Source organism: Theropithecus gelada, chromosome 6, assembly GCF_003255815.1.
Source record: "Theropithecus gelada isolate Dixy chromosome 6, Tgel_1.0, whole genome shotgun sequence".
NCBI lineage: Eukaryota > Metazoa > Chordata > Mammalia > Primates > Cercopithecidae > Theropithecus > Theropithecus gelada.
In genome coordinates this window covers 75,940,829-75,953,053 of record NC_037673.1, presented here as the reverse complement: position 1 = coordinate 75,953,053, position 12,225 = coordinate 75,940,829, and the positions used below count along the sequence as shown (strand labels likewise).

General features: G+C 40.7%; 1 protein-coding gene and 1 pseudogene across 1 annotated transcript in view; one reads left to right on the top strand and one right to left on the bottom strand.

Annotated features, from left to right (window-relative positions):
• Positions 1 to 12,225, bottom strand: part of FAM151B (family with sequence similarity 151 member B) — a 48,904-nt gene that overhangs the window by 26,853 nt on the left and 9,826 nt on the right. Inside the window, exon 2 of the mRNA XM_025388558.1 lies at positions 8,469 to 8,594. Coding sequence (XP_025244343.1) covers positions 8,469 to 8,594 — 126 coding nt within the window. The remainder of the gene's footprint in view (positions 1 to 8,468; positions 8,595 to 12,225) is intronic.
• LOC112626138 lies at positions 10,974 to 11,818 on the top strand (annotated as a pseudogene).

Sequence of the window (12,225 nt, the reverse complement as noted above, 5' to 3'; positions counted from 1 at the left end):
TGATAGACCACATAGAGAGACAGAAGCCACATGGAGGAGAACTAAGACTTCCTATCTGACAGAGCATTAAGGCCACTGACGTATGAGTGAGGTCATTTTAGAATTTCCAGGCCCAGCTGAGCTCCCAGATGAGTGCAGCTATATGAACGTCCTCAGCCCGTACTACATGCAACAGAAGAACCACACAGCTGACCCACAAAATCATGAGGAAAAAACACACTACTGCTATTTTAAGTCACTCATTTTTGGGTATTCTATTACACAGCAATAGATAAAAAGCAATAGGTACCTGGAAGTGGAGTGTTGCCATATCAAAAACCTGAAACATGTGGCACTGGCTTTGTGACCTGGTGGAGGCTAAGAAAGGCAAGGAGGGAACTGTTCATGGAAGTTGGAAGAGCAGTGCAGAAATTCTTATTGGAAGCTTGAGAACAATAAGCTCGTTTTATTGTTTTCCATAGTGGTAAAACTTCTGGCAACACTGTCACTGCAGCAACTGGTGGAAGACGGAGAGGATACCCAATAAATCTGTGTATTTGGCTGATGAGATTTCAAGGGGAAATGGTGAAAAGTGGCAACTGGCTTCTTTTAACCACTCACGATAAACAATGAGAAGAAAGAGCTAAGCTACATAATTAATGTTTCAGATTTTCAGCAGCATATAGACAAAATATTTCCAACTCAGGACTTCCTGAATTCAAAAATAAAACTGTTTCTTATTCCTGTCCTCTCCAGCTGGCAAGAGATTCTCAAAGTAAGAGACAGTCTTGGGCCAAAAGTTAAATCTAGGGTGTTGCCTGTCTTAGTCTGTGTTATACTGTGATGACAGAATAACAGACTGGGTAATTTATAATAAACAGACATTTATTGGCTCACCATTCTGGAGACTGGGAAATCCAATATCAAAGTGCTGATACTTAAAGAGGCCTTCTCACTGCATTTTTACCTGGTGGAAGGCAGAGGGAGAGAAGACCCACTTTCCAAAGTCCTTTTATTATGGCATTAAACCCACCCATGAAGGTGAACCCCTCATGGCCTAATCACCTCCCAGGAGTGTTACACTGGCAATTAAATTTCAACATGAAGCCAGAGTGGTGGCTCACTCCTGTAATCCCAGCACTTTGGGAGGCAGAGGCAGGAGGATCACTTGAGCATAGGAGTTCAAGACCAGCCTGGGCAACATAGTGAGACCTCATCTCTACTGAAAAAAAAAAAAAAAAAAATTAGCCAGTTCAAGATCAGCCTAGGTAACATAGTGAGACCTCATCTCTACTAAAAAAAAAAAAAAAAAAAAAAAAAAAAATTAGCCAGGCATGCTGGTGGCACAGGCCTGTAGTCCCAGCTACGTGGAAGGCTGAGGAGGGAGAATCGCTTAAGTCTAAGAGGTCAAGGCTGTAGTGAGCTGTGATTGTGTCACTGCACTATGGCCTGGGTGACAGAGTGAGACCTTATCTCTAAAAAAACCAAAAAATTTCAACATGAGTTTTGGATGGAACAAACATTCAAACCATAGCACCACCAGTAAAATATGGCCTCAGTGTCAATATCAAGCCAAGGGTACAACCATACGACCCTTTATTAAGCCCTCAGAAAGAAGGTGCCTCATGTAGCCACATAGCTAGATATGGAATCTTCTGGAATCTTAAGGGTGTTGCCCTCAGTACCTTAACTTGCATACCAAAGTAGAGAGAGGTCTACCTCAAAGAGACTTGGGGGTGTGGCTTCTGATTAAATTTAATATATTAAACGTCCACTATATTTTTAAGGAAGATATATCTACTTGGACACAAAAGGACAGAGACAGTTTAAAATGAAAAGAGGTCTGTGGGCTCCCAAATTTCTACAGGCAGGGAACAGGCTAAGAAAGCTACTCAGCTGCAAATATGAGCCAATTTCCAAAAAGCACACAAAGAGATGCTCACCAGCATTAGTCTTTAGGGGATGTAAATCTACACCACAATGAGACACCAACTCACATACACAGAGCTGGCTATAATGTTTTTAAAATGTACAATAACAAGTGTTGGCAAAGATGTGGAGAAACTAGAACCCTTATCCACACTGCTGGGAGGAATGTAAAAAGAAGCAGGCACTTTGGAGGAGTTTGGCAGTTCTTTAAAAAGCTAAACATATAGTTACCATATGATCCAGCAATTCTACTCCTTGACATATAAGCAAGACAACTGAACACACATGTCCACAAAAACACCTGTATGTGAAATGTTTATAGCAGCAGTAATCATAGTAGCAAAAAAGTGAAACAACCAATGTCTATCAGTTGATGAATGGATAAACAAAATGTGGTATATCCACACACAAAAAAATGATTCAGCCATAAAAATGAATAAAGAACTGATACACACTAGAAAATAGCCGAACTTTGAAAACATACTAATTGAAAGAAGCCAGTCACAAAAGGCCACATAGGAAGGTGCTTCCTGAATTTTGATTCTGGAGTCAGGAAAAGTCTTTTTGAGGAAGTGACAATTCAGTCGATACCAAAGAATCAGCTTAAGGGGTTAGCAAGGCAGAGTGTGGGGAAAAGAGCTTTCCAGGAAAGAATGTGTATGACAGCCCAAGGAGGAGGGAGCGTAGCCACATGAGGCACTGCTGTGAGGCCAGTGTGGGAATTTCTAGGAATGTGAAAACACCGTGAAGGTGGACTTGGAGACACAGGCCAGTCTATGCAGGGCCTTCAGGTTATTGAGGTGGTTTGAAGGTGCCAATAAATAGCACCCCTTTCTCCAAATGAACTTTTTAAATTTTTTATTTTTTTCCACACAGAGTCTCGCTCTGTTGCCAGGCTGGAGTGCAGTGGCACAGTCTCAGCTCACTGCAGCCTCTGTCTCCCAGGTTCAAATGATTCTCCTGCCTCAGTCTCCCGAGTAGCTGGGATTACAGGCATGCACCACCATGTCCAGCTAATTTTTGTATTTTTAGTAGAGACAGGGTTTCTCCATGTTGCCCAGGCTGGTCTCAAACTCCTGGTTTGAGCCAAAGTGCTGGGATTACAGGCAGGAGCCACAACACCTGGTCTCCAAATGGATCTTGAGAAATAAAATAGCCAAGTTAAGTAGATGGGGATCAAAGTATACTTGTATTACCTCTAAAGCTAGGTCAGGGGACACAGCTTAGTTGAGAGCTAAATGAGCCTGCACCTGCTACCTGCTAACTGCCACAGTCACCCTCTAGTCCAAATCTTGGAATAGCCCCTTCGAAGCAAAGTTGTAACAAATACAAATATCCAGATGGCTATTTCCCTGTGGAAGAGAAGAGCTCACTCCCTTGTCCAGCACTTTTTTTTTTTTTTTTTTTGAGACGGAGTCTCACCCTGTCACCCAGGCTGGAGTGCAGTGGTGTGATCTTGGCTCACTGCAACCTCCGCTTCCTGGGTTCAAGCGATTCTCCGCCTCAGCCTCCCAAGTAGCTGGGACTATAGGCGTGCACCACCATGCCCAGCTAATTTTTGTATTTTTAGTAGAGTTGGGGTTTCACCATGTTGGCCAGGCTGGTCTGGGCCTCCCAAAGTGCTGGGATTACAGGCGTGAGCCACCTCGCTTGGCCTAGGGCATTTGATAGATTAGCTCCACCCCGCCAAGAACTACAAACCAAAACAATCTCTCCACCTCTGTGACAGAAATAAACAGTGAGGCAAGAGGTCAAAGCCTTTAGGGAAAAAAACCTCTCCTCTTGGAAATCAGAGCAATAGAACCAAACACGTTTCCATCTAGCAATTATATTAAAGATTTTAAACAGAACACCATTTGGACCAATAAAGAGGCTTGATTTATGTTTAAATATACCACTTTGGATGCTGGGTGGAAAATAAACTGGACAGGGACAAGTGTGGAAGCAGGGAACATAATCTATCCCATTAGGATGGACTCATAAATCTATTGGATGCTTCTGGCTGCAAATAAAGAGAAATTCAGATTCAAGCTAGCAGATTTATCATCTCAAATAACTAAAAGTCCAGGGGTCAGGTGAGCTTTAAGTGTGGTACAATCAGCAGCTCAGTGACGTTATCGTGATCTTCATGTCTCTTTTCTTCACTGTCATTGGTGTTGTCTTCGTCGTAAGGCAATTTCATCTCATGATTTTAAGACAGCTACCAATAACCACTGGGGCTACATATTTTCATGTTCACATATTTCAATTTTAAGATATAAAACTTCTTTGGTAATTATAGATATAATTACTTTACTTGAGTCTAATTGTGCCCAGTTTGATCACTTGCCCACCATGGGGACAATATGAATCATCAGGAAAACTTCAAGTGCTGATTAACTTATGGTAATCCACCCCTGGAGCTACAAATGAAATCAGTTTCCATATGCTTGTATGGAGCAGAAATGGATACCTTAATAAAAGTAAAGTTCTTGGCTGGATGTGGTGGCTCACGCCTGTAATCCCAGCACCTTGGGAGGCTGAGGCAGGAGGATCACGAGGTCAGGAGTTCGAGACCAGCCTGGCCAACACAGTGAAACCTCGTCTCTACTAAAAATACAAAAAATTAGCTGGGTGTAGTGGTGTGAGCCTGTAATCCCAGCTACTTAGGAGGCTGAAGCAGAAGAATTGTGTGAATCTGGGAGGCAGAGGTTGCAGTAAGCTGAGATTGCACCATTGCCCTCCAGCCAGCCCAGGCGACAGTGCGAGATGTCTCAAAAAAAAAAAAAGTTCTTATAGGAAGAAAGAAAAGGGGACTGGTGATGCAGTAAGAACTCAATAGATGTTTGCTATGTCTCTCTTCTCTAAGCTACACCATATTTAGGCTCTTTTAATTACAGTGAGGCAAAGCATAAAATAACAAAATGGCTGGGTGTGATGCTCACACCTGTAATCCCAGCACTTTGGGAGGCTAAGGCAGGAGGATTGCTTGAAGCCAGGAGTTTGAGACCAGACTCTACAAAAATTAAACAAACAAACAAAAAAAATAAACACCAAAACACCAAGACCAATCAAAGAGTTTTATACTCCTTTTATTCTCTATCAAATGCAATTCTAAGCAATGTCCAGGTACTATCCAAACAGCTTCCAGCCCTCTGCCAAAGGTGGAATTCTTCAATCACGTGAATGGTACTGAGTCCTGATGTTTGTGTGGCTTATCTCGCCAGGGGGAGGGTAGATACAGAGAAGTTGTTCTTTTACCCTATGGCCAAACCTCTGCAAGGACAATAGGGCAAGTGAATTTGCAGAAAAATAGATGATCTAGTCTTTTATTATTTTCCCAGGATGAAGCTGGGGAAAGGGGTTGTAGGTTTCCTTTATCAATGTGGTTATGAAGGGGCATGAAAGCTTGGAATTTTTCATTTAAGAGTAATAGTCTAATCCCAGCACTTTGGGAGGCCAAGGCGGGCAGATCACGAGATCCGGAGATGGAGACCATCCTGGCCAACATGGTGAAACCCCATCTCTACTAAAAATACAAAAATTAGCTGGGCATGGTGGCACACGCCTGTAGTCCCAGCTACTCGGAGGCTGAGGCAGGACGATGGCTGGAACCCAGGAGGCGGAGGTTGCAGTGAGCCTAGAGCGCGCCACTGCACTCCAGCCTGGCGACAGATTGAGACTCAAAAAAAAAAAAAAAAAAAAGTAATAGTTTGCTAATTCCATTATTTCCAATAGACAGAAAAAAAAAATTGGTCAATGGGCAAGTTGAGGAGTCTCTGGGCCCATGTAAAGTATGTTCCTAAGGTCTCCTACATGAAAGATGGGAAACTACAGCAGTATGAGCAAGAAATCCTGGTGGCTTCTAGGATAATGATAAGAAAGATGGAGAGATGTGGACTAATTCAAAATGTATTTTGGAATAGAATCATAATGACTGGATGCTATATCAGATACAACAATAAAGAAAGGAGCGAAGGCCAGGCGCGGTGGCTCAAGCCTGTAATGCCAGCACTTTGGGAGGCCGAGACCGGCGGATTACGAGGTCAGGAGATCGAGACCATCTTGGCTAACACGGTGAAACCCCGTCTCTACTAAAAAATACAATAAAAAAATTAGCAGGGCATGGTGGCGGGCGCCTGTAGTCCCAGCTACTCGGGAGGCTGAGGCAGGAGAATGGCGTAAACCCGGGAGGCGGAGCTCGCAGTCAGCTGAGATGGGGCCACTGCACTCCAGCCTGGGCGACAGAGCAAGACTCCATCTCAAAAAAAAAAGAGAAAGGAGAGAATAAATGACTCCTAGATTTCTGGTTGAAACATTTAAGTAGATTGTGGTGCCATTTCTGGAGACAGGAAAGATCATAGGAAGTGCAGGTTAGTAAATATAGTCAAGAATCTCAATTCAAATAATGCAAATTTGAGACGCATGAGAGATCTCTAAGTGGAAACACCAATAAGCAGTTGGATAGACTAATATTAAGAGTCCTAACGAGAGGGAGACCTGGCATGGAGACACAGAAGATATAGAAACCGCCCAGCCCCTCTCCCTACTCTCCCATCCATAGCTCACTTTTAAAAGTGAGGGCACACTTCTGCATGGGAGACTGCATGGCTCTAATAGTCTCATATAACAGGGACAGCCAGAGGAGGAAGTCTGTATATCAAGGCATATGTTGCCTCACCCACAGGAGCTCCAGCTTGTGACCATGGCCAGACTTTGCCTTGCTTCATCAACTCCTGTTCAGCAGACCGAAGTAACTTTTCACCATCCCCAGGCTATGACGGCAAAAGGGCTTTGTATATACTATTATTATATAAATTGTATATACTATTATTATACAAATTGTATAATTTTTTTAAGTTGTATTTCTGGATTTTCAGTTGTTAAACAGAATTTATTTTCTATTTTGACCTTGAATCCTGAGATTTTTTTTTTTTTTGAGACAAGGTCTCACTCTGTCACCTAGGCCGAGTGCAATGGCGCGATCACAGCTCACTGCAGCCTCTACCTCACGGGCTCAATCGATCCTCCTGCCTCAGCTTCTTGAGTAGCTGTGACTACAGGTATATGCCACCATGCCTGGCTAATTTTTCTATTTTTTGTAAAGACAGGGTCTCACTATGTTGCCTAGGTTGATCTTGAACTCCTGGGGTCAAATGATCCACCCACCTTGGCTTCCCAAAGTGCTGGGATTACAGGCATGAGCCAGCAGCCCCTGATCACATCCTGAGATTTTCTAAGTTCACCTATTTATTATGATCATTTATCTATAGAATCTTGTTTCCTATATATACAATCATATTGTCTGTGAATAATGGTTTTATTTCTTCCTATCATTTTTTCATTTTTAAAAACTGAGACATAATTTACATACTATAAAATTCACCCTTTTAAAGTGAACCCTTTAGTGGTTTTTATTTAGTGTATTCAGAAGGTTATGCAACTATCACCACTCTCTAATTCTAGAAAAATTTCATCATCCAAAAAAGAAACTCTGTACTCATTAGCATTGACTCCTTACAGTTCCTGGCAATCATTAATCAACCATTTCCTGAGGCATCAATTTTGCCAAAATTCATTTACTAAATAATCATTGTGTAGTTATTATATGCTATGCACTGTTTTAGGCATTAAGGATTCAATATGAAACAAGACGAAGTTCTTCCTTTTGAGGAGAAAAATACAACTTAAAACAGTGTTTTGACAATAAAAGAAGCTCAGATATATAATGGATTAGGATGTAAAAATGCATACATTTTTACAATAAAATATGGAACTTCAAGGTAATTTCCTGTTGGACCACATACTGCAAGCTCTGCCCCAGCCCTGTGGTGATATGCTTTCATTCTCCTTCCCGGCTGCAGCCAACAAGAGCACTTTGTAGGAAAAGGCTGAGAAACACTGCTATAATGTTCATCTGTACAATGAAGGGATATACATACAATGATTACAGGTTGAATCAGTAAACCAAAGGCTTGATTTCTAGCTTAGGCATAAATATTGCCCAATTATTTATTAATTATAAATTGGTATACAATGGCTTCATCCATCCACTGAACAAATATTGAGTGGGTTTCTCATTAATACATGACGAAAGACATAAAAATATGTAAGATACATGGTCCTGATCTTAAAAGCTTTACTCAAATCACTAGATATATAAGAAAATATAATAATATATGAGAGTTTTGAATCACACATAACAGGCAAATTGCTTCTGGAAAATAAGAAAATTCTTCCATTATGCAATTTGTCCATTTTGTAAACAAAATGAAACACTTTATAAAAATGTTCAGCCTGGTGTGGTGGCTCACAGATTGCCTGAGCCCAGGAGTGTGAGCCTGCAATGAGCTGTGATTACACCTTTGTATTCCGGCCTGGGCAACAGAGAGAGACTATATCTCTAAAAATGAATAAATAATAATTAAATAATAAATAAAAATAAATAAAATACTCATGTCAGCCTGGAACTTACACTTGGATCACCTGTCTCTAGTATCTGAAAATATACCTAGATATCAAAAAAGGAGTTGAATTAATCTATTATCCAAAGTAAATTACAAGTAACTGTACTAACTTACTTTTCAGTGCCTCATTCATTTGTGCCTTGTGGTTAGCTGCATGATACCAGGTGATCTCAGCGCCATCTTCTGCTGTAATCTGGCTATTTCTCAGAAAATACTCCAGTATATTTTCACTCCAAGATCCTAAAATAACAGTATTTACATGTAAATTAATATTGTTTTTTATAGGGTAAAATTTTTAAAATTAATTTTGTTGTATATATTTAAGATACACATATGCTGTTATGTGATATAGATAGATAGTAAAAAGGTTACTATAATGAAGCAAATTAACATATCCATCATCTCACATATCTATTTTCTCTGTGTGTGGCAAGAACAGCTAAAATCTCATTTAACATGAATCCCTTATATACAGTACAATCTGGAGTCCTCATGTTACACATTAGATCTTGACTTGTTCATCTTTTTTTTTTTTTTTAATTTGAGAGCAGGTACTGTTTATTAACCAACCAACTTAGAAAAATAATCATGGTAGACATCTTAGTTCATTCTTCTAATAAGCCTGTTGATCTGGTCCTCCCTGCTGCCAGCATCTCTCCCTTCTACAAAATCGGTGGTCTCTCAGCTAGGTGCAGTGGCTCACACCTGTAATCCCAGAATTTTGGGAGGCTGAGGCAGGCAGATTACTTGAGGTGAGGAGTTCGAGACCAGCATGGCCAACATGGTGAAACCCTGTCTCTAACAAAAATACAAAAAAAAAAATTAGCCAGGTGTGGTGGCACACGCCTGTAATCCCAGTTACTCCAGAGGCTGAGGCAGGAGAATCAACTGAACATGGGAGGCGGAGGTTGCAGTGAGCTGAGATCACGCCACTGCACTCCAGCCTAGATGACACAGCAAGACTCTGTCTCAAAAATAAAATAAAATAAAATAGAATAAAATAAAATAAAAAATGGATGGTCTTTTTCTCCATTCCACCTCATGGATAAGATAATTTGAAGGCCCACAGGAAGTTATTTGCTTCTCTGGAGTGTTTTCCAACAGTATAGATCTCATGAATCAGATCTTCCATGTAGATGATGGTGTATTTACCAAGAGATCGAGCAATCAAAGTGTTATCTGTTAAAACAATTCGCTTCTTATTGATTTTGCCATAACCACACTTGTAGATTACTGACTTCAGATTTGGGTATCCCCAAGCAGTATATGGTTCTACAATCCTCAGCATGTTAACTGAAGCCTGTTGAGCTTCACAAAGGTTCCAATGAAGATTTGATGAAGGCGAAGAAGCTGTAACACCTTTTGGACCTTTGGGCTCACACCACTGACACCTCTGATCCTGAAGACAAATGCCAATTTGGGTTTTGCAGGTACACAGAAGTTGCCAGCTTTTCTTGCCATCCCTGCCATTCGAATTTCAGTTCTGTGTATCTGCCTATATTCCTTGAGACACTGCTTTGCTTTTTCATAGATAAGCTTCCTCCTTGCCTTTTGAAGCATCTTTTGGTCAAACGTCTTTCTCAGGCACTTGATCTTCAGCTCTGCGAAATTCCTTTGCTTTTTCTTAAGGGTTTCTGGCACAGCAGGAACCTTCTTGTCTTCTACACCTTCCACGGTTCCAGCCCGAAAAAGAGGCAACTTGCTCATCTTACATATCTGTTCTGTATCCTCTAACCTACATCTCCCCATTTCCTCTGTGTCCCTCCTCCCTGTAGCCATTGTTCTGTCATCTATTTCTGTTATATTTGATTTTTTTAATTCCAGATATAAGTGAGATCATGCACTATTTTTCTTTCCGTGTCTGGCTTATTTTACTTAGCATAATGTCCTCCAGGCTCATCTATGTTGTGGAAAATGGCAAGTTCTCATTCTTCTTTAGGACTGAATAATATTCCATTTTATCTGTGTACCACAGTTTATTTATTCACTCATCTATCAACAAACACTTGTTGTTTCCATACCCTGGCTACTGTAAATAATGCTGCAATGGACATGAGGGTGCAGATATCTTTACAAAGTGGTGATTTCATTTCCTTTGGGTATATGACCGGGAAAGGGATTGCTGAGTTATGGGGTGGAAAAAAAATTTAATAAAGCACAGACAAGATATTGAGGGATAATAACAAAGTAGTTAGACTGGGAAAAATATAAGATTTTAAAAATAGAGAACAAGTATTATGATGTGGCAAGTATGTAATATAAACATGTTATATATTATAATTAGTAGACATATAGGATAGTCTGAACATTAGAAGCACAAGAATGTAGGAAGAAACTAAAACTCAAGTGGATATTTAAAAGCTGGAAATTACATATGATGTTCTCTACAATCCTGGTCCCAGAAATATAAGGAAAACTGAGGTAAAGTCAAAGCTATATTTAAAATTCTAAGTTTTACTCACTTGTTTTCTCTACCTGAAGCCCCATTCTACATTTATATTAACAATTTAATATTTAAATTGCATATTTTACTGCATATCTACCTTCAGGTTATTCTGAGCAACATCTATATGAGTGAGCAAGTAATCTCTTGAATTAGGATTCATAAGTTTATCTAGCATGTGCAATATACGTAATTCTCATATCCTTCAACTACTTTTTGGTATAACACATTTTCTCTTGATTAAGCATTAAAATTTGTGAGTTAACAAAGACTAAGATAAGTGGTAGCAAAAATATCCGAACCCAGATCCACTCCATACTATATCATAACATACAGGAAGAAAATGCTGAACAAAAGGTGTCCATAATTTTACCTCCCTAATCCTTGTTCATGCTCCGAACATTTATTAAGAGCCTAGCAAGTGGCTGCAAAGTCCCCAAGAATGAGAATCTTTCCTCTGTTAATTATTTGTTTGTTAACTCTGCCTAACAACAGTTAAAAATCTGAAACTGCTTCTTCCTTTTTTGTTTGTTTTTTTCCCATCTGCCATCTGTGGTGGAGCTGCCACCAAAACGCAGATTTCGTAAAATCCCTTCCGGGGAAGACCACCACCCTCAAGGTTGAACCCTCAGACACAATAGAAAAGGTAAAGGCCAAAATCTAGGAATTCCTCCTAATCAGCAAAGACGGATCCTTGCTGGCCAGCAACTGGAGATGGACGTACTCTGTCTGACTACAACATTCAAAAGGAGTCTACCCTTTATCTTGGGTTGAGACTTTGTGGTGGTGCTAAGAAAAGGAAGAAGTCTTACACCACTCCCAAGAATAATAAACACAAGAGAAAGCAGGTGAAGCTGGCGGTCCTGAAATACTACAAGGTGGATGAGAATGGCAAAATTAGTCACCTTTGTCGAGAGTGCCATTCAGATGGTGCTGGAGTGTTTATGGCAAGCTACTTTGACAGACATTATTGTGGCAAATGTTGTCTGATTACTGCTTCAACAAACCAGAAGACAAGTAATTGTGTATGAGCTAATAAAAGACATGAGCTAACATCTTTTTTAAAACCCCCCCAAAAAACCAAAAACCCAAAACCTAAAAATGGCTATCGGAAACTGCTGATAAGATATTGAGGCCGGGCGCGGTGGCTCAAGCCTGTAATCCCAGCACTTTGGGAGGCCGAGGCGGGTGGATCACAAGGTCAGGAGATCGAGACCATCCTGGCTAACATGGTGAAACCCCGTCTCTACTAAAAATACAAAAAACTAGCCGGGCGTGGTGGCAGGCGCCTGTAGTCCCAGCTACTCGGAGGCTGAGGCAGGAGAATGGCGTGAACCCGGGAGGCGGAGCTTGCAGTGAGCCGAGATCACGCCACTGCACTCCAGCCTGGGAGCACAGCGAGACTCCGTCTCAAAAAAAAAAAAAAAA